The sequence below is a fragment of the Budorcas taxicolor genome, chromosome 23 (genome assembly GCF_023091745.1).
Source record: "Budorcas taxicolor isolate Tak-1 chromosome 23, Takin1.1, whole genome shotgun sequence".
NCBI lineage: Eukaryota > Metazoa > Chordata > Mammalia > Artiodactyla > Bovidae > Budorcas > Budorcas taxicolor.
In genome coordinates, this window is record NC_068932.1 from 20,041,865 (window position 1) to 20,063,264 (window position 21,400).

Sequence of the window (21,400 nt, forward strand, 5' to 3'; positions counted from 1 at the left end):
ATATTGCTGAAGCCTGGCTTGGAGAATTTTGAGCATTCCTTTACTAGTGTGTGAGATGAGTGCAATTGTGTGGTAGTTTGAGCATTCTTTGGCATTGCCTTTCTTTGGGATTGGAATGAAAACTGACTTTTTCCAGTCCTGTGGCCACTGCTGAGTTTTCCAAATTTGCTGGCATATTGAGTGCAGCACTTTCACAGCATCATCTTTCAGGATTTGAAATAGCTCAACTGGAATTCCATCACCTCCACTAGCTTTGTTCGTAGTGATGCTTTCTAAGGCCCACTTGACTTCACATTCCAGGATGTCTCGCTCTAGGTGAGTGATCACATCATCATGATTATCTTGGTCGTGAAGATCTTTTTTGTACAGTTCTGTGTATTCTTGCCACCTCTTCTTAATATCTTCTGCTTCTGTTAGGTCCATACCATTTCTGTCCTTTATCGAGCCCATCTTTGCATGAAATGTTCGCTTGGTATCTCTAATTTTCTTGAGGAGATCTCTAGTCTTTCCCATTCTGTTCTTTTCCTCTATTTCTTTGCATTGATCGCTGAGGAAGGCTTTCTTATCTCTCCTTGCTATTCTTTGGAACTCTGCATTCAGATGCTTATATCTTTCCTTTTCTCCTTTGCTTTTTGCTTCTCTTCTTTTCACAGCTATTTGTAAGGCCTCCCCAGACAGCCATTTTGCTTTTTTGCATTTCTTTTCCATGGGGATGGTCTTGATCCCTGTCTCCTGTACAATGTCACGAACCTCCATCCATAGTTCATCAGGCACTCTATCTATCAGATCTAGTCCCTTAAATCTATTTCTCACTTCCACTGTATAATCATAAGGAATTTGATTTAGGTCATACTTGAATGGTCTAGTGGTTTTCCCTACTTTCTTCAATTTAAGTCTGAATTGGCAATAAGGAGTTCATGATCTGAGCCACAGTCAGCTCCCAGTCTTGTTTTTGCTGACTATATAGAGTTTCTCCATCTTTGGCTGCAAAAAATATAATCAGTCTGATTTCGGTATTGACCATCTGGTGATGTCCATGTGTAGACATGGACATGTGTTGTTGGAAGAGGGTATTTGCTATGACCAGTGCGTTCTCTTGGCTAAACTCTATTAGCCTTTGCCCTGCTTCATTCCGTATTCCAAGGCCAAATTTGCCTGTTACTCCAGGTGTTTCTTGACTTCCTACTTTTGCATTCCAGTCCCCTATAATGAAAAGGACATCTTTTTGGGTGTTAGTTCTAAAAGGTCTTGGAGATCTTCATTATTATGTCTTACTCCCATCTTTTTTCTTTTTTTTTTTTTTGTCACACCGCATGGCAGGCAGGATCTTAGTTCCCCCACCAGGGATCGAACTCATGCCCCCCTCAGTGGAAGCACAGAGTCCTAACCTTTGGACCTCCAGGGGAGTCCCTGGAAATTAAATGGGCGTTTAAGTTTTAAGAGACTTGGTTATTTTTTAAATCCCCACAACCACCTTAGGAGATGGGCAGAAATTGTTTGGAGACAATAGGTGAGGAAACAACTCTAAGAAATTAAGCGGTTGGGTCAATGTCAGATGTGTAATTAGGATACAGAGGGCTGAGGACCAGAATCCAACTCTCTTAGGCCTTGTTCTATTGCCTGGGACCTTCCTGCGTTTCTGAATGTGGGCCTGTTGTGCCCTCTAGAGGGCTGTGACTTGTTTGCATTTTGAAAGCAGCTGTGCTAATGAATTATGGTACTCACCTTAGATTGAGGCTGTGGTCCCTACTCCAAATATTGCCACTATTACTCATAGGCAGTTTCCTTCTAGTCAAGCCTTAGTGTGAAATGAGGAGAGCAGAGTGTGTGTGGATTACCTCCAGAGTGTGCTGCGATTAGCCAGATTTGCAGGTGTTTTTATTTAAAAATAAAACCACTGAGAGTACACAGCCCCACTACAGTTATCATTCCCTCTCCCCGGATTCATTCCTTTTTTCTTCTCCTGATGGTAGAGGTGATTTCAAGTTCCCCATGACAGTCCTTCTGAATCCATGAAAGAACAAAAGCAAGAGAGAGGCCACAAGCAAGGGTCCTTTTTCAATGCCCAGTTGCATTTGTAATGTACTTTGAGATCAGTGAGGATAGTTTTTTTCCCCAGAATATAAAGGAAGTACCTAAAAATAATCTTTTTACTTTGTGAAATGTGGTAAGTGGAAATATTCCTTTGGGTCGGCTCTTGCATAGTCAACATTTGGGAACCATTAAAGCTCCATGTAACGTGAGCAAGTTCATCTGGGCTCCTAACTTGGGCTGATTTGCAGAGTTCACATTATAGCTTTGAGAGAGAGCTTTTGGCATTTGGTTGTCTGATGTTGAATAGTACCCCAGAATGATGAATTTTAATAATCCTAGTTTGTACTCTTATAAGCCTGTGTAATTAAATTCCCGCATCCAGTTTAGAAAACACAGATGGCCTGTGGCATAGTGACGATGACCAAATTGGGCTGTTCCTCTCTGTCCTCAGTGAGACTCGGACAGATGTAAGCAGGCAGCTGCTGAACCTTACCTCTTCTCACATCCCCAGACTGAAAAGGAGAATGAGGTGTTCTTCTATGTGTGGCTCCTGTTCCTGGGATAGAGTTGTGAGAGCTCTGGGCACAGGGGTCACGAGTAAAGCAAGAGTCTCAGAGGTGTGTCTGGGTTTTCAGGGCCCCTGCCTATCCGTGCAGAATGAGGGGAGATTCCATCCAGCCCTGACTTCAGTTTAAAATCCTCTTCCACCCCTTCTCTCACCCCAACCCAATTTTACCCCAATGTCTTCTCCACCCAACCTCAGAATCTCCAACTTGCCATCCAAGACAGATGTACCTTACAGGCAAACCACACGAAGCCTGCAGGAATGAGCTTGCCACACTTCTCCACCCAAATTGAGAGCGTGATGTAAGAGCAAGATGGGCAAGGGAGATGTCAACAGCCAGGCCTGCGCCCTATTGAGGGATCCTGTGGTCAGTTTCATGCATCATTGAACAATCCGTCGCCTCTTAGACCTCTTTGCCCTGTGCTTAGAATTTTTCTTCTCTCTTCACTCCCCCAAGCTGCGCCTCTGTGCTCTTAGAAAATGCCAAGGGGAATTATACAACTTGAATTAGTTTGCCATGCTGCTGGGACACTCGTCTGTTACTGATTTCTTCTCTTTTTTTTTATTAAAAGCATTTCCATTTCCCTTGCTCAAAAACTTCTGAGTGTATGTGCACAATTACCAAAACGCCGAGTCATCAGCATCCTACCTATTGAGGAATGTCAGGCTCTGGGACACAAAATCATTGATCTTGCACAACAGTCAGATGAGCTGGGACTTTCTTTGTCATGAAATGAAGATTCCTTTTTCATTCTAAAGATGGCTTTTATAGACCCAACCTTTGTAAGACAGCTGTATCTTTTGCTGTTGGGAATCCTTTGGGATATTATGAATAAAGCTTCAATAGCATTGTCTTTACTTAAAAAAAAAAAAAAAAGAAACATGTTTTTCCTCCCAGCACAACAGTGATGTTGCTTGTGTTTGACATGTGGGCCCTATGAGTGACAGCAGGGTGACATGCCTACGCTGGGTGCCAGTGAAGATGAGAGCTTTGGGAAGAACAGGGATGAAACTGTTTCCTCTGTTTTGAACAGCAAGTGGAAGTGATTCAGGCAGAAGTTAATTCTGTTCAGTTCAGTCGCTCAGTCATGTCCAACTCTTTGCAACCCCTTGGACTGCAGCATGCCAGGCTTCCCTGTCCATCACCAATTCCGAGAGCTTGCTCAAACTCATGTCCATCGAGTCAGTGATGCCATCCAACCATCTCATCCTCTGTTGTCCACTTCTCCTCCTGCCGTCAATCTTCCTCAGCATCAGGGTCTTTTCCAGTGAGTCAGTTCTTGGCATCAGGTGGCCAAAGTATTGAAGTTTCAGCTTCAGCATCAGTCTTTCCAATGAATATGCAGGACTGATTTCCTTTAGGCTTGACTGGTTTAATCTTGCAGTCCATGGGACTCTCAAAAGTCTTCTCCAACACCACAGTTCAAAAGCATCAGTTTTTCAGTGCTCAGCCTTCTTTATGGTCCAGCTCTCACATCCATACATAACTACTGGAAAAACCATAGCTTTGACTAGGCAGACCTTTGTCAGCAAAGTAATGTCTCTGCTTTTTCATACGCTGTCTAGGTTTGTCATAGCTTGTAAGTAAGCGGAAGTTGATTAGTAGGCATGATATATTTCCCCATCAGCCTCACTGAAGCTGTCTTGAATGATGACATAAGGGATGAGAATGTAGAACAGTGATGTGGGGTTGTGGGGCACAGGTCCCACCCGGCAAAGTGGAGGATTATTAAGGAGCAGTGGTTATTTCTCAGGGTTACTGAAGCCACAAACCCCTGCTCACACCCACTCTCTTTGTTCCAAACTGAGTTGAGGACAAAACCTACCAGACCAAGGTGTGGTTTTCCAGACTCTTCTCGCACCAAGGAAGCCACACTCCTGCAGGACTGCCTGCCCCCTGTTCCATGACAACCAGACCTGAGGAAGCACTACCAACTGACTTAGTCAGCCACCACCTCAGAACAGCCACAGTGGATCTAGGCAAGCCAGACCTTGTCCATTTATTTCAAGGGACCAGGGCCAAATGTGAAATGGGTCTTTGTCTGCCCAATACTGCTGCTCTTTACAGTCATGTTGGTGCTTTATTCTGCTCTCCACATCACCATCACTGTCCCTCTCGGCCCCTGGTCACTCCAGCATCACCCAGCTGGTAAGTAGGACTCCAGGACTCCTGGTTTCACACGCTCTTATTACATAGACAAACAGAAGGTTCTGATGTTTCCTGAGGCCTCTTCCTCGAGTTATGGGGCCTTGGCAGTGCATTCCGGAAATGTCCTTCTGCCCACCCCTCACTTCAAGAAGTCAGTCTACCAGGAATGACTTAGGTTGCTGGAAAAGGCTTTCTGATTCCAGAGTGACTAAAAGCTCTGAAACCTTTTTAAAAACAAAATTTAGATTCTAAATAAAAACTCCTTCAGGGACTGTTGGGTGCTGACTTGTTCATTCCATCCTGCTCTAATGAGCGCCTGCTCTGGGCCAGGCACTGTGGTACATACCAGATGTACAACAAGCCAGAAAGGACAAGGTCTCTGCCCTCATGGAATGTAGCATTGAACTGTAGCATTACAAATAATACAAACATGTAATTAAAATTTGTGAAAAGTGCTTTGAAGGGATGAACAGGGGACAGTGATAGAGGAAAATAGGCGGAATATTCTTAAGGTGGCCAGACCGGTTCTTCAGAGAAGATGATAGATAGTTCAGTTGAGACCTAATGACTGAAAAGTGAGTGCAGGGATTGAGGGGTAAAATGAGGGGAGAAAAGGGGGCATGAGGGTAAAATGAGGGGGAAGGGAGAAGGGGAAATGGCATCTACTGAGGTGGGGGAGGCTTACATGATTGAGAATCCCCAAGGGGGCCAGTAGGCTAGAGCAGAAAAGCATGGTGGGAAAGGAGCCCCAGGAGGAGATCAGATGGTCAAGTCGTGGGCGTTTAGGGCTTAGGGTCAAGTCAGGGGGGGCTTAGATTCCACTGGAAGCTGATTTGTCTGTTTTTCTGTTGTTGTTTTTTTTTCATATTTATTTATCTGGCTGCATTGGGTCTTGGTTGTGGCACTCACAATCTTTCGTTTCAGCACACGAACTCTCTAGCTGTGGCATGCGGTCTTAGTTCCTAGTTCCCCCACCAGGAATTGACCTGTGTCCTTTACATTGCAAGGCAGATTCCTAACCACTGGGCCACCAGGGAAGTCCCCTGATTTGTGTTTTAAAAATGTGCTTTTGACAGCTGAGCTGAGAACAGATTATGAGATTATAAGTGGGAAGACCAGACTGTGGTCTAGGCAAGAGTGACGGTAAGTGGGACTTGAGCGGAAACAGAGGCCTGATGTGGGGCTGAGGGATTGGCAGGAGTCGCAGGAGATTCCCAGGTTTCTGGTTCAAGTAACAGTGTATATGTGGTAACACTTAACTGAGAAGGGAAAGACTGGAGGTAGAACCCTTAATTCTATAATCTGATCAAGGCAGTGATTATCCTGGCTCTAATGAGAAAATGATTCAACATATTGTCATTTTAATCTTTCTACTATGTGGTTTGCCAGACAACAGTAACAGCTTGACAGCTAAACAGACCATCAGACCTCCGGAAGTCACTCCAAAGAGATGCTAACCATTTTGATGGATGGCAGCATTATCTTAAGAAACAGAATTAAATTCCTAAGGTTCTTCCCTGAAGGAACCAAGGAGCCTAATCTCTAAACAATCAGGCTCTTCACTGGGGCCCCTGAACTGACTGTGTTAGGAGAGGCCACATCTTCCCACTTCTCTTTCTTGGGAAGAAATGCAGAGCGGTGTCCGAGGGATGCAGAGCGGTGGGAAGGGCTTTGCAGTCTCACTCAGGGTTATTCTGTGGTGGAGATAATGCTAGGGTCACCTTAGGATCTCTCTTCTGTTGATCCTGGGAGGGCAGTTCCCAGTCCATTTTGAAACCAAGTGATACGGTCGTAATTGAAAGTTCCCAAGAAATTGTTCTTGAAAATGGAAAAAGAGACTGACTCGAAATATTCAGGAGGTCTTTGACAGAAGGCCTGGAGCATTGTTCCAGCCTCGGGCCTGTGAATCCAAAGAGAGCCCTGCCTGAGACTCACCCTGGAGGGGGCCCCACTTTGGCCCTCCCCAGCTCCACCTCCTCTGTGCGGGGTGAGTAGTTCACAGAGCCAAAGGGATGTACCACCCACAGCTGTGTTTTTCCTTCTAGACCTTATTTCAGATACAAGAATCCTGAATTTTCCACCCAGACAGCTCTAGGAAACCAGGCCGGGAAGCCCTAGGGCAGGGCAGGGCAGGGTCTCCCCCTTTAGCCTATATTCTGGCACAAAACTCTAAGGAGCCTGACCTGGCCTACTAGGTTGTCAAGACGGTATATTTGTCAAGGAGAAGTATAGAGCATATTTTAACGGTTTATTGATGTGATTTAAATATTTATCCATATGGTTTGTGGGCCTCTGCTGGTCCCTGCCTGCCAGTTTGGAGGCAGGCCTGACATTCCCTCTGAAATGCCTCACCACAGTGAGGGCTGGTTATCTGTGCTTACCAGGTGGTTTTTAGGGCAAACCTAAGGCTTCAGCCTTTCTAAAGGAAGGTTTGTGAATGGAGTTTATATAAAATAACTCATTTTGGTAAATAAAGGGTCTCATGGTCTGGGGTAGCCACCCCCATTCACAGCGGGGTCCTCATCTCCTTCCCTTCCTTACCCCTGAACCAAGAAAGGCAGTGGCCCACCCAGCTCCTCGCTGGTAGAGGTTGTGGGGAAGGAAGGAGCCTGAGCCAAGTGGAGCCCGGAGGTCTGAATTTAATACTCATAAATGGAGCAGCAGGGCATTTCCTGGGCTCTGAGGGGAGAGGTGAGGGCCCCATGTTGCCATAACCTAAATGTCCTGTGGGACCTCAGTAAACAACACCCCTTCCTCTCTCTCCCTCCTTCTCTTCCCCCTACTGCCTCCCCACCCCACCCTCCTTGCCTCCCCCCCCCCACCTCCGCATCTCCTCGTCTGCAGTAAACCGGTCCCCTTCCCGCTGCAGTGGGTTGAATCGCTCGGAGTCTCCGAACCGTGAGCGCAGCGACTTTGGGGGGAGCAACACCCAGCTGTGCAGCACCAGCAACAACCTCTACACACCCGACTACTCGGTCCACATCCTCAGCGACGTGCAGTTCGTGAAGGTAACTCCGCAGAGGACCTTCCCGTCACCCCGACCCTGCAGCCTTCCGTTCCCAGAGAATGCGGCCTGAACACCATACCTCGGCTTTCCAAAGGCCCTGGTTTCAGTCAGTTGTGTTTTTTTTCCCCCAGTCAGTTTTATTCTGTTCATTATTTGTCACTATTATCGTTCCTTTGTTCATTTGAACCCTGGTTGTTCGTGACTGTCTCCCCATTTTTCATGTGGAGAAACTGAGGCAGGAAGAGATAGGGAATTAGCTTGCCTGAGAGAAGTTGCCAGCAGGACTCTTTCCTTTAGTTGCCCCATCATTGGCACAAGGTTGATTTGGTTTATTTAAGATAAATTTGCAGGGGATTAATAAACCAAGCATATAGTAGCGTATCCCTGGCGAAGGACATGGCAACCCACTCCAGTATTCTTGTCTGGGAAATCCCATGGACAGAGGAGCCTGGCAGGGTCCTGGTAGGGTCACAAAAGAGTTGGTCACAACTTACGGACCAATCAACAACAGCAATATAGTAGTGTATAGTGGCTTCCCAGGTGCCTCCATGCATGCTCAATGGTGTTTGGCTCGTTGTGACCCCACGGACTCTAGTCCACCAGACTCTTCTTTCTGTGGGGATTCCCAGGCAAGAATACTGGAGTGGGTTGCCATTTCCTCCTCCAGGGGATCCTCCTGACCCAGGGATTAAACCCGCATCTCCTGCACCTACTGCATTGGCAGGCAGATTCTTAGCCACTGAGCCACATGGGAATCCCAGCTATGATCTTACATATGTATAAGGTTTCACATATTATTATCTAGAAATCTAAAACACAATGCAGTCTGTTATGTTAGCTGAAAATATTTGTAGTAATTATCATACCACCTTGCCCTGCCACTGAGCTATTTGAAGAGAATCCCTTTGCAAGTATGAGAGAGGCAGCAATGCTTATCACCTTGTAATTAAGAAAAGCTGTTTCTTCATACCGCTCATTGAGTTTAATACTAGACAAACATATTCTAAGGTTTCCTCCTTTCTCTTGCTTTGATAGGTTTTATTTTGTTGGTTTTGTTTGCTAGCATTCCACAAATCATTACACACTTGGCCTGAGATCAGAAGGGAACCTATTTACCTGAGTCCAACTAAACACCCAACGTGCTCACTTGGTGACTGTCATCCCGGTTGCAGGCCGGATGATGGTGGCTGAATCACAAAGGTGGGCAAAGGTCCTTTCCTTCTGTTCAGAACACTCACCCTGATAATTTGAGGGCAGTGTGTGCTGACTGGCTTTCTGTGTTCCATGACTCTGTAGACACCCTGAACTAAAATACACATCGTTGGTAAAAGTAACCGTGGAGAGTTACCAGAGGAGGGGCTGTACCTGTGGAGTGGGCTGGGGTAATGACTGTTGGTGGCGTGCCCTGTGCCATGCACTTTAAGTCCTTGATCTGAATTATCCACTTAGTCCCACAACTACCTTAAGAGGTAGGTACTCTGTCATCCCCACTTTATAGATGAAGTAGGAGCTTGTGGGCGGCTTCCCAGGTGGTCTTAGTGGTAAAGAACTCACCTGCCAATGCAAGAGACATAAGAGATGCCAGTTGGATCCCTGGGTCAGGACGATCCCCTGGAGATGGAAATGGCAACTCACTCCAGTATTCTTGCCTGGGAAATCCCACAGATAGAGGAGCCAGGCAAGCTGCAGTCCATGGGGTCACAAAGAGTCAGACACAACTGAAGTGACTCAGCACACATACACGTGGGAGTTTGAGGAGTATAAGGTCTCATAGCTGGGAAGTGGCAGAACCAAGCTGCAAGATTAAGTCTCTCTGTCTCCAGAGTCCAAGCCCTCAAGTCGCTGGGCTTTGAGAGAGTTCAGGGAAATCAGAGCTGATGGAGCCAGGGGAAAGTGCTTTAGTAAAGAATCCAACAGTATGCATGGTATCGTGACAGTGAGGTTGAACCTCAGAAAACCACAGCCCACGATTCTCCTCCCTCTTGCCTCCAGCCCTGAAACCCTGTAACTGTAGACCGTCCTCAGAAGTGGGGTAAGAAAAAGTGGGAGGGGAGAAATTCTGCTGTGCTAACTCAGTGGTTGGTAGTACTGGGCACATGGTTTGTGGGAAAAGAAATTGAATGTCATGATATGAGTCAGTGGCTCAACAGGTGTCTACGGACTCCTTGCTCGTGCTCAGCACTGTCTAGGCATCAACAAGATACTGTGGTCAACAAGACCGCAAGTTCCTGCTTTTCTAGAGCTTCCAGGCTCATAGGAGGAGAAAGGTGATAAACAAGTAACCACATCAGTAACCTAGGTTATTTAGGAGAGTGATGAAGGCTCTGAAGGAAATAAATCAGACCATAGGATAAACAGTGCCTGGGCAGAGTTGGCAAGGAGGCTGCTTTAGAAATGGTTATTAGAGCAGGCTGAGAAAAGGACATTTTCTGTTGGGACCTGGAAGGGGCTGTGGAGAGAATGTTCAAGATAGAAATGACAGAGGCAGGGAAGAGTTTGGTGGTCCGAGGATATTTGGCCTGGCGCATTATGTGCAGACAGAGGCTGACATGAGTTGGGAATAGAGTGTGGGTAGCAGTGTTACCTGGCATCTTTAGGCCAGAGCACAGGGTCTGGATTCTGTTTTAAGTGCATTGGGAATTTTTGTTCAATTCATTTCTCAGGTCTTTCCACTTGTCTTAGTCTATTTTAGCTGTTATAACAATTACCATAGACTGGGCGACTCAGACCACCAACATTTATTTCTCACAGTTCTTGGAATCTGGATCTCCAAGTTCAAGGTGCTGGTCAATCCAGGTGGTATCTGGTGAGTCCAGTTCATGGTTTGAAAATGGCTGTCTTCTCCGTATATCCTCATATGGTGGGAAGGAGCAGGGAGAGGGGGAGACAGAGGAAGCAGGCTTCCTTCTTATAAGGGTACCAATCGCATTCATGAGGGCTCTCTGCTCATGACCTAACTACCTCCAAGGCTCTACCTCCTAACTCCGTCACCTTGGAAGTTAGAATTTCAGTATATGAGTTATGGAGGAACACAAACATCCAGTCCATCACACCATTTGTATCATAGGTCGAGAAAATCCATATGAGGCTTTGGAGAGAAAAGTGAAGATTTTGAGGCATCATGTTTAATGAGCAACTGTGATAAGCCCAGAGTTTTCTGAAACATCTCTGGGAGTGCACAGCTTGGAGAGCACTTTTAGGAGATGGATTTGGCTATTCCTCAAAATGGAATGTGTTAGGATGAATACCCAACACTAAGTCTGTAAGGATTTTCCTAAAACTTACAATTGATCTTATATATCTCATGTATCCACTCCTAAAAACGAATGGAACATTCTATAAATAACAAGGAACATAAAAGGAAAGTCTCTTTCCTGACAGTGAGCCAGTGGCGTGCTGAGAACTCCAAACCCAAGGTCAATTCTCAGGTACAGGTGTTATGCTTGATCTCAGGCCAGAGGGCTGTGCTGTGACTGGGGCAGCAGGGCATCACTGCACATGGTCCTTTTGTCTACCTAGATACTTTGAAATTGAGAAAGCTACATGTCAGAAGTAGAAGTTTAGGGAAGGCTAGAAACCTAGTAAAGTATTATTCAGAAATCTCTTTCAACTTGTGGTTCAAGTCACTTAAAAACTTCAATTGCAATGGGTTGTTCTACAGAAGGGAACACTGTAAGTTCAAGCTCTTGTTTAACATAAGGATTTGATTTTTCTGTTTTGTTTTTTAATATAAGATGACATTTTTCTCCTGACTGAATGGACTTATAGGGCCATGTTCAGGTTGCTCTTTTACTCACCTCCTCAAACCCACCTTTTTTTTAATATGAAGAGAGTTTTTGAAAAAGCTCAGGGGTGATTTCACTGGCAAAAGCCCCTGTGACTGGCTGCAGAGGCTTTTCCTGTCCAACAGACTAAATTCTAGAACTGTTCATTAAGTCCAGGAGTAATTTGAGTTCAATATAAAATTAGAAAGAAAGGTATATCCAATATCCAGTGAGTATCTGGGGAAGGTATTAAAGCCATGATTGTGTGTGTGTTTGTTTGTGTTTATGTGTGTGTGTGTGTGCATGGGTGTGTGTGCATGCTCAGTTGCTTCAGTCATGTCCGACTCTTTGTGACCCTATGGGCTGTAGCCCACCAGGCTTCTCTGACCATGGGATTATCCAAGCAAGAATATTGGAGTGGGTTGCCATGCCCTCCTCCAGGAGATTGACCCATCGACCCAACCCAGGGATCGAACCCTCGTCTCCTAAGTCTCCTGCAGTGCAAGCGGATTTTTTACCACTGAGCCACCGGGGAAGCCCCAAAGCCATGATTAATAGGAGTTAATAAGTTATGAAGATACCAAAGAATCTTTCAGTTCAGTTCAGTCCAGTCGCTCAGTTGTGTCCGACTCTTTGCGACCCCATGAATTGCGATTGCAACTGCACGCCAGGCCTCCCTGTCCATCGAAATTCTTTAATGTATTCCATAAATATTAATATCATCTTTAAATTAAGAACATTTGGCAGATGTTATATAGTGAATTGTGTAACCATGGCCAAGATGCCCCATCACCATCTGGAGGAAGAATCTCTAAATTGCAAAATTGTGTTTTGAGGGATGAATTTCTGTTGCTGTTTAGTCACTAAGTTGTGTCCAGCTCTTCTGTGACTCCATGGACTGTAGCCCGCCAGGCTCTACTGTCTATGGGATTTCCCAGGCAAGAATACTGGTGTGGGTTGCCATTTCCTTCTCCAGGGGATCTTCCTGACCTGGGATTGAACCCTCATCTCAAGCACTGGCAGGTGGATACTTTACCAATGAGCTACCAGGGAAGCCCTTGAGGGATGAATAAACCACCCGAGAGTTGAAAATGTAAGCAGAACATCATAAGAGGATTGGAAACATCACTCTAGCTGAAAGGTGAACTTCTAGACGCATTGACTGCTAAGTCAAAATGTTCCAAGGTGAAGGTGAAGTCGCTCAGTCGTGTGTCTGACTCTTTGCGACCCCATGGACTGTAATCTACTAGACTTCTCCGTCCGTGGGATTCTCCAGGCAAGAATACTGGAGTGGATCGCCATTTCCTTCTCCAGGGGATCTTCCGGACCCAGGGATCGAACCCAGGTCTCCCGCATTGGAGGCAGACGCTTTAACCTCTGAGCCACCAGGGAAGCCCTAAAAGGGTACCCTTAACTCCTGTTAGTTTCAAGATCAACTGATCTCCATTTCTTTTGTAATTTAGAGGACACTTGAGTGGTCATGTATGGATGTGAGAGGTGGACTGTGAAGAAAGCTGAGCGCTGAAGAATTGATGCTTTTGAACTGTGGTGCTGGAGAAGACTCTTGCGAGTCCCTTGGACTGCAAGGAGATCCAACCAGTCCATTCTAAAGAAGACCAGTCCTGGGTGTTCATTGGAAGGACTGATGCTGAGGCTTAAACTCCAATACTTGGGCCACCTCATGTGAAGAGTTGACTCATTGGAAAAGACCCTGATACTGGGAGGGATTGGGGGCAGGAGGAGAAGGGGACCACAGAGGATGAGATGGCTGGATGGCATCACTGACTTGATGGACATGAGTTTGGGTGAACTCCAGGAGTTGGTGATGGACAGGGAGGCCTGGTGTGCTGCAATTCATGGGGTCGCAAAAAGTTGGACACGACAGAGTGGCTGAACTGAACTGAACTGAACTGAGTTCTTAATTGGCTAGAGTAAAAGACAACTTGAAGTCAAGCTATTGCTAAGAAATGGTAGCTACAGTAGTGAAAAGAGAATAAGAACATGATGTCCTTTGAACAGTGGTTTCATTCGCTTGGTGCCAATCAGTAAGTATTTGGTAAGCAGTTAACGATGGTTCTAGGCACCATGAGCTGTACTCAAGAAACAGAATTGGGGAAAAGAACCATAAGTCAAATGACAGTGACCAATGCAGGGTAGTATATAACTGATTATGAAATCATATGACACTTTATTTTAAGCGCTGTATTGGCTGGAGAAAGCACTGGACCTTTAAGAATTAGGAAAGAATAAAAGGCGAGTGAAGGCAAGGCCAAGAGGGAGAAGGAAGGAAAGGGTATGGAAGGCAAGTGAACATGGCGCACTCAAGGAATGTAAAAGAGGGGCTGAGCCGGACCAGTGATTCTGTGCTAGCAAGCAGTGGGACACTGTGGCCATGCAAGGCTGGGTTGTCAAAACTGGGAAGAGCTATTTAGTTGATCTGCTGGACCGTCAGTGTCTGATACAGAATCCAGTGGCCATACGTGGCTGTTGAGCACATGAAATGTGGCTCATCCAAACTGAGGTTTGCTAGAATGTAAAATACATATTGGATACAAAGAAGAATGTAAGATTCCTCATTAATTATTTTATATTGGTGACACATTGAAGTGAAGCTATTTTGGATATGTTAAGTTAAATGAAAAATATAAAATTAATTTCACCTGTTTGCTTTTACTTTTTTAAAAACGTGACAACTAGAGAATTTTAAATTACCTATGTGGGGGTTTCCCTAGTGATCCAGGGGTTAAGACTCTGTGCTTCCAATGCAGGAGGCATGGTTTCAATTCTTGGTCAGGCAGCTTAGATCCCACATGCTGCTCAGCCAAAAAAATTTTACCTATGTGATCTCACATTATATTTTTCTTGGATAGTACTGTGCTAGGTAGAAAAGGCTTCACAGGTGAACAGGAGGAGGGGAACTGACAAAAAGTGATGCTTGAATCTAGAAGTGCAGCTGGGGAGATTTCCTGAATACATTTGGCTAGTGCCTTCTCAAATTTCTTTTAAGGTGACACTTTTGACGCAGATGGTAAAAAATCCACCTGCAATGCGGAAGACCTGGGTTCAATCCCTGGGTTGGGAAGATCCCCTGGAGAAGGGAACAGCTACCCACTCCAGTATTCTGGCCTGGACAATTCCATGGACAGAAGAGCCTGGCAGGCGACAGTCCACGGAGTGGCAAACAGCCAGACACAACTGAGCAACTGTCATTTTCGTTGACGTCGTATTTGTTTGTGACTTTTCTAACTTAAAAGAGAAGCATTGTGAAAGCAAGGCTGTGAGATCCCTAGAGCAAGTAACCAAGGCATTGCGCAATGCCTTTGTCTTGAATAGTCAGTGTATTTCACACCATAGTTTTTAGGCAAAGAATCATTTGGTCTTTAACTAAAAGTGAAAAAGTAAAAGTGTTAGTTATTCAGTCATGTCCAACTCTTTGGGACCCCCATGGACTATATGTAGCCCTCCAGGCTCCTCTGCCCATGTAATTCTCCAGGCAAGAATACTAGAGTGGGCAGCCATCCACTTCTCCAGATCTTCCTGACCCAGGGATTGATCCCAGGTCTCCTGCATTGCAGGCAGATTCTTTACCATCTGAGTCACCAGGGAACTAAACTGGAAGCCAAATCTAAACTAACTAGTTAAAAGAACCCAAATAGAATAATATCAAGTGCTTTGTTGGGCTTACCAAGTCATTTAGGACATTTTCCTGTCGTTTAAGCCAGGAGAACCTTCAAGACTCCAAAGAAAGCTTCACCTTTAGAAACCCATGGTAACATTAGAAGACCAAGTTTTGATAATAACCTTGGCTCAGACCATATATCATACTTCTCTTCAGTCATTTGATGCCTGCTGCTGCTGCTAAGTCGATTCAGTAGTGTCCGACTCTGTGTGACCCCATAGATGGCAGCCCACCAGGCTCCCCCATCCCTGGGATTCTCCAGGCAAGAACACTGGAGTGGGTTGCCATTTCCTTCTCCAATGCATAAAAGTGAAAGTGAAATCGCTCAGTCGTGTCCGACTCTTGGCGACCCCACGGACCCTCCATCCATGGGATTTTCCAGGCAAGAGTACTGGAGTGGGTTGCCATTGCCTTCTCCCATCTGATGCCTATGGACCCCCAAAATAACATAGCAATTTTGGAGGGACCTCCCCTAAAGTTTTGTGAAAGGCAGCCTAATGCAGTCAGGTGCATTTACAATGTACAGAGGTGAGCTCAGATGCTTTCCCCTGGACAGCAAGAGTAAAGGCCCTTTAAACTGAAATGACCAGATTGCAAGGGCAGATCCTGCCCATTATCAGACCTTGGAGTTTCTCCTCAGAGAACTTGGAGTTCTACAGTCCCACCTCGCCTTCCATCTCCCTGGCCCCTGAGGATGAATAGCACTTTCCCAAGCAGAATGCACATCTCAGGGCTGGAACTCTGAAGGCTTGCTAACTGTTAAACCTTAGGCAAATCCCCAACCTTCCTGAACTTCATTTCCTTATTTGTAAAATGGGCATCACAGGACCTCTCATGCTTACCCCCTTGCAGCCATGGTGCCCAAAGGAGATAACGCATTCCTGAGTGCTCTGTAAGCCATAATGCACTGAATGGATGGAAGGTTTTATTCTCATATTCCAATGTCTGTCTGCAAAAGCAAACTCTTCTGCATAACATTAGCACTAGAGCCTTCACCAACATCTGAAAATCAAATCATCAGTTCCATCTCTTTAGTATATTTATAGCACTTCCAGTAATATATAGGATTTCCAAAAATAAATAATTCAATGATGTTTTAAATAAAAAGTTGAGATTACAAGCCAGTTTGGTGCAAATACTATCAGGAATGAGTTTGTTACTGCAAATAAATAAATTTGTGAGCTTCCTGTCATAAAAGGAAAAAAAGGAAACCTAGTGGATATTTGAGTCCTCATTCAATATAAGGAAGTATACAATGCATCTACAGAAAGGAGCTTCTTCCTGGCACTACTTTCTTGAAGGATTTATCAAATGGATTCCTATATGATTATGGAAGGCATTAGAAAAAACAGTAGTAATAAATTGACTTCATCTGTGGTTTTGCCAAAGTTTATGTTCTTCATATGAAGGTTTCTTATTTCAGCCTCTACACAAGTTGGGGATCTTGTTCTTGCTGAGTCCCCATTGACTGCCCTTTAGGAAGAAGAGGGCCCTTGGCAACAACTTAAGCCTGTGTTTTAAACCTCTCTGTGGGCAACCGCCTGCCACCTGAACGGCCTCCATCCTCTCCTGGGTCTCAGGAGAAGGTTCCTCCAGGTGTAAGAGTCCAGAGCCAATAAAAATGAACAGAAGAACGCTGGTGGCAAAGGGGTTCCCTCTTTGCCCCTTAACTTCTGGGCTCCAGAACATGGATCCCAGACCACCAAGGCCAAAGGTTCCAAAGCACCTTAGTGGGGGTGCTTCTGAGCTCAGGAAGGTGAGCCAGGTCCAGGGAGGGCTCTGCCCAACTTCTGACCTCGACCCACCTCTCTGCCTCCATCTTCCAGATCACACGGCAGCAGTACCAGAACGCGCTCACCGCCTGCCACATGGAAAGCTCACCCCAGTCTCCCGACATGGAGGCCTCCACGACCCGGGGCACACCCCAGACTCCCAAGGATGACCCTGCTGCCACCCTCCTGAGCCACCGGAGCAGCCTGCCGTGTAAGCCGGTTGGGAGGTGATGAGCCAGGCCGCTGTGGGGTGGGGACGGCCCGCCTCCCTCCTCGGCCCCGCCTCCCTCCTCGGCCCCGCCTCCCTCCTCGGCCCCGCCTCCCTCCTCGGCCCCGCCTCCCTCCTCGGCCCCGCCTCCCCCCTCGGCCCCGCCTCCCCCCTCAGCCCCGCCTCCCCCCTCGGCCCCGCCTCCCCCCTCGGCCCCGCCTCCCCCCTCGGCCCCGCCTCCCCCTCGGCCCCGCCTCCCCCCTCGGCCCCGCCTCCCCCCTCGGCCCCGCCTCCCCTCGGCCCCGCCTCCCCTCGGCCCCGCCTCCCCTCGGCCCCGCCTCCCCTCGGCCCCGCCCCAGAGCTGCAGTCTTGTCCTGGGGGTCCCCAGGTCTCCTCCAGAGCAGGAAGGTGACACACTTACTGTCCTCCCCAGGCAGCCGTTCAGATGGGCTGAGAAGCCCCGGCGAGGTCGTGTACCTGAGGATGGAGGAGATGGCCTTCACCCAGGAGGAAATGACCGACTTTGAGGAGCAGAGCACGCAACAGCTCTCGCTGTCTCCTGCCGCTGTGCCCGCTAAAGCAGGTCAGGGAGGGAAACTGAGTCCCGTGGGAGTACAGGGGGAAGGGGTCAAGGCCATTGGGTCCTGGTATGGCCCCAGGTGAGCCAGGTGAGGGAAGTCTAGGACCATAGCCCCCACGTAAAACTCCCCAGCTCCTTATGCTACCAGGGAGGGAACACTAAGCCTTACTGTGCCCCTCCCCGGCATCAGATCCGCGGTAGTTTATTCTCAGAACACTGTTAGCTAGGTTTCCCCCTGGATTCAGACCCTGGCTTCCCCATTTAGGAGTTCGGCAACTTTAGGCAAGTTACTCTAACCTAAGACTCGGTTCCCTTAGCTTAATAGATATCTTTCCTTCTGTATGTTGTTTTTTAGTCGTTCAGTCATGTCTGATGTTTTTGCGTCCCTGGTGATGGACAGGGAGGCCTAGCGTGCTGCAATTCATGCGGTCGCAAAGAGTCGGACACGACTGAGCGACTGAACTGAACTGAACTGAACTGGACTGTAGCCCACCAGGATCCTCTGACCATGGTGTTTCCTAGGCAAGAATACTGGAGTGGGTTGCCATTTCCTTTTCCAGGGGAACTTCCCGACCCAGAATCAAACTCACATCCCCTGCACTAGCAGACGGGTACTTTACTACTGAGCATCCAAGGAAACCCATTCTTCCTTATGTTAATAGATAAAAATCACGGTGGCTACTTCATGAAGTAGCTTTGAGTAGAAATGAAATAACATTTATAGAGGGTGCATCACAGTACTGGTATTGTGCTCCCTAAATATTAGGAAGTTATTATTAGGCCTAATTTATAGATTAGGAAAGGCTTCCCTGGTGGCTCAAGACAGTATAGAATCCGCCCGCAATGCAGGAGTCCTGGGTTAAATCCCTGGGTTGGGAAGATCGCCTGAAGGAGGGCGTGACAACCCACTCCAATATTCTTGCCTGGAGAATCCCCATGTACCAAGGAGCCTGGCAGGTTACAGTCCTTGGGGCTGCAAAGAGTCAGACACAAATGAGCAATTGAGCACATAGATTAGGAACCTGAGGTCAGCCTTTGCTCTTACTGCTCTTCCTTTGAGTCCCTGAGACTAGCAGTAGTCTGTAGGATCTGTCCTGGTCTCCGAGATCATAGCACCTCCTACAGAGACAATACTCCTGTCTTGACTGCAGTGTTGCTCCAAGCTCCCAGCGTCCCACCAGTCCTGAGATCCTTCTATGCTTGCCCCATCAAGCTAATCATCTCCATGTATTCTGCCGCCCCCCTGCACCAACAACCCCCAAAGCAGCACCCATCCTGCCTCCAGACCCGCCCCAGTCCACAAGTCTGAGATCCCCCAGGTCCAGAGCAGTGACCTGACAATTGCTCATAGACTTTTGAAGTCAGTGAGACAACGTGTTTGAACTTGTGGCTAACTCAGAAAATCTAGGACATGCATAATCACAATTCCAGGACCTGAATTTAGAATGATGGTTTTTCTCCTGTGCACACCGATTTTAATAGCTAACACATGTAGCAAGAAGTTATATCAAAGGAATGAGAACAGAGGAGATGGGCCAGTCTTTGGAGATTATTCCAGTCCATCCTCCTCGTATGACACATGAGGGCCTACGCCTGGAGAAGGGAAATGACCTGCCCAGTCCACTCCACCATTTCCCTCCCCAATGAGATTCAGAGGCACTGGTGGTCAGGGCCTGGGTCCCTTTCCAGCTCTCAGATCTGGCAGTTCTCTGAATCCCCCCTGGGTTTGGTGGAAGAAGAGAGCACGAGCTTAGTTGTTATTGAGCCCTGTGATTTTCCAATGTCCACGCAAGGAGAGGAAGGTGAAGGTGACACCCGACCTGTCTTCCAAGGTGCTTCTTATCTGGCAGATACTGAGTGGAAATGCTCATGTTCTCGTCTCTGTCTGACCTAACAGTGCTTGGAGAGTTGGATTCCTGCTCCTCTTCTCTTGTTTCTTAGTTCCTTTTGTGGCCCTAAAAAGCCTCTTGCTAAGTAATTAGAGCCTTTTTCTTCCTGGACATCCCTTCTATGTTACAGCCACCACTGCCTTGGCTCTGGTTTTGAGCTTTCATCTGCCAAGGAACATTGACAAAAAACACCCTGCCTGGATCCCTGGGTGTTCAGGTGGAAAGGCATGTGTTCTTTCTTCTTTTCTTTTTCTCAGCATCTGATAGTGAATGTTGTCATATCAACCTGGACACAGAGACCAGCCCCTGCAGCAGCGACTTGGAGGAAACCATGGGCAGGAAGTTGCTGAGAACCTTGAGTGAGTACTTCTTTACCAGGATGAAAACCACCCACCAGCTGGTTAGTACGAAAAACATGCTAGGATCTTATTCCTGAAGGAGAAACCATTGACTTCTTTTGGGAAGCCAAATGAGGTACAATTGTGGAAACCTGTAATGGGGTTTGGGCAGGCACTGCACCCTTGATAGTTTGGGCATCAGTCCCATTCAGTGGGTAGTTGTCTAGGGCAGGAGTCTGTAAACCATGGCCACAGATCAAATCCTGACCTCCTCCCCTGCCCATTCCTATAAAAAATAAGGAGGCTCCCCTGTGGCTCAGACAGTAAAGAATCTGCCTGCAATGTGGGAGACCTGGGTTCGATCCCTGGGTTGGGAAGATCCCCTGGAGAAGGGAATGGCAACCCACTCCAGTATTCTTGCCTAGAGAATTCCCTGGACAGAGGAGCCTGGTGGGCTACCGTCCATAGGGTTGCAAAGAGTTAGACACGACTGAGCGACTAACACTTTCACTTTCACTTTATTGGATTATAGAACCCACTAGTCTTTGATGGCCACAATGGCAGAGTTGAGTAGTTGCAACAGGGACCAAATGGCCTGCAAAACCTAAAATACTTACAATCTGGTCTTTTAAAGAAAATTTGTGTTCAGGAAACTCAATAAAAAAGGAGAGCAGTATCCTCTGTGGAAGGAAGTCCATGGCAGGGAGAACAAGATGAAAAATCCTCCTTTCCAAAAACAATGGAGCTGGGAACAGAGTACCCTTCCACCCCCACATACCCCAATGCAGAAGAGAGGTTGCCTCTGATCTAGACAGTATAGGTCCCTGGGGATGGCTCCCAGCTACACCACCACCTCTGGCTCAGGGACATCAAAGTCCATGAGGCCAGTCTTCTCTCTGAGGGTGTCTCGCAACCACTTGAGCTGGGGATGAGGAGGCATGCTCCTGGGACACCGTATGGGCTTCGCTCGATCCCGTCCAGGAAATCTCCGATATATTGGCACTAGTCTGGACGTGTGGCTTTTGGAGATGTCATCTCAGGTGAAAAGTGCATTCTAATCCGTCAAGATGTGCATATGCTGATATTAGCACCTGGAGACGATGCAGACTACTGCCCGACCATCGAGGGCTTTGTCTCCATTCCTGCTTCTATTCTGAAGAGCGCTTGGGCCCCCGAGAGAGTACTCGTGTTCTCCCAGCCTTACAGATTGATCCTTAGACACTGTTTTTCAGGTGGTCGAAAAAGGAAGAGGTCAGCAGATGGAGAGAGAACCTCTGAGGAGAACTCCAACTTAACGCCTCTCATCACATGACAGGGCTGTTGGCATCCACTGGGGGCGTGAGGTTCCAGAGCTCTGGGGAGAACCCATCCTCCCGTCGTCTGCTTCTCCCCAAGGCCTCCCACTGGTGACAGAG

At 47.1% G+C, this 21,400-nt stretch overlaps 1 protein-coding gene across 1 annotated transcript in view; it reads left to right on the forward strand.

Moving 5' to 3' along the window:
* The window catches only part of CNNM1 (cyclin and CBS domain divalent metal cation transport mediator 1), a 66,718-nt gene extending 45,421 nt beyond the window's left edge, over window positions 1-21,297 (forward strand). The window contains exons 8-12 of the mRNA XM_052660971.1: window positions 7,593-7,756; window positions 17,025-17,181; window positions 17,612-17,761; window positions 19,905-20,006; window positions 21,218-21,297. Of these exons, the coding sequence (XP_052516931.1) occupies window positions 7,593-7,756; window positions 17,025-17,181; window positions 17,612-17,761; window positions 19,905-20,006; window positions 21,218-21,297 (653 nt within the window). The remainder of the gene's footprint in view (window positions 1-7,592; window positions 7,757-17,024; window positions 17,182-17,611; window positions 17,762-19,904; window positions 20,007-21,217) is intronic.
* The last annotated feature ends 103 nt before the right edge of the window (window positions 21,298-21,400 follow it).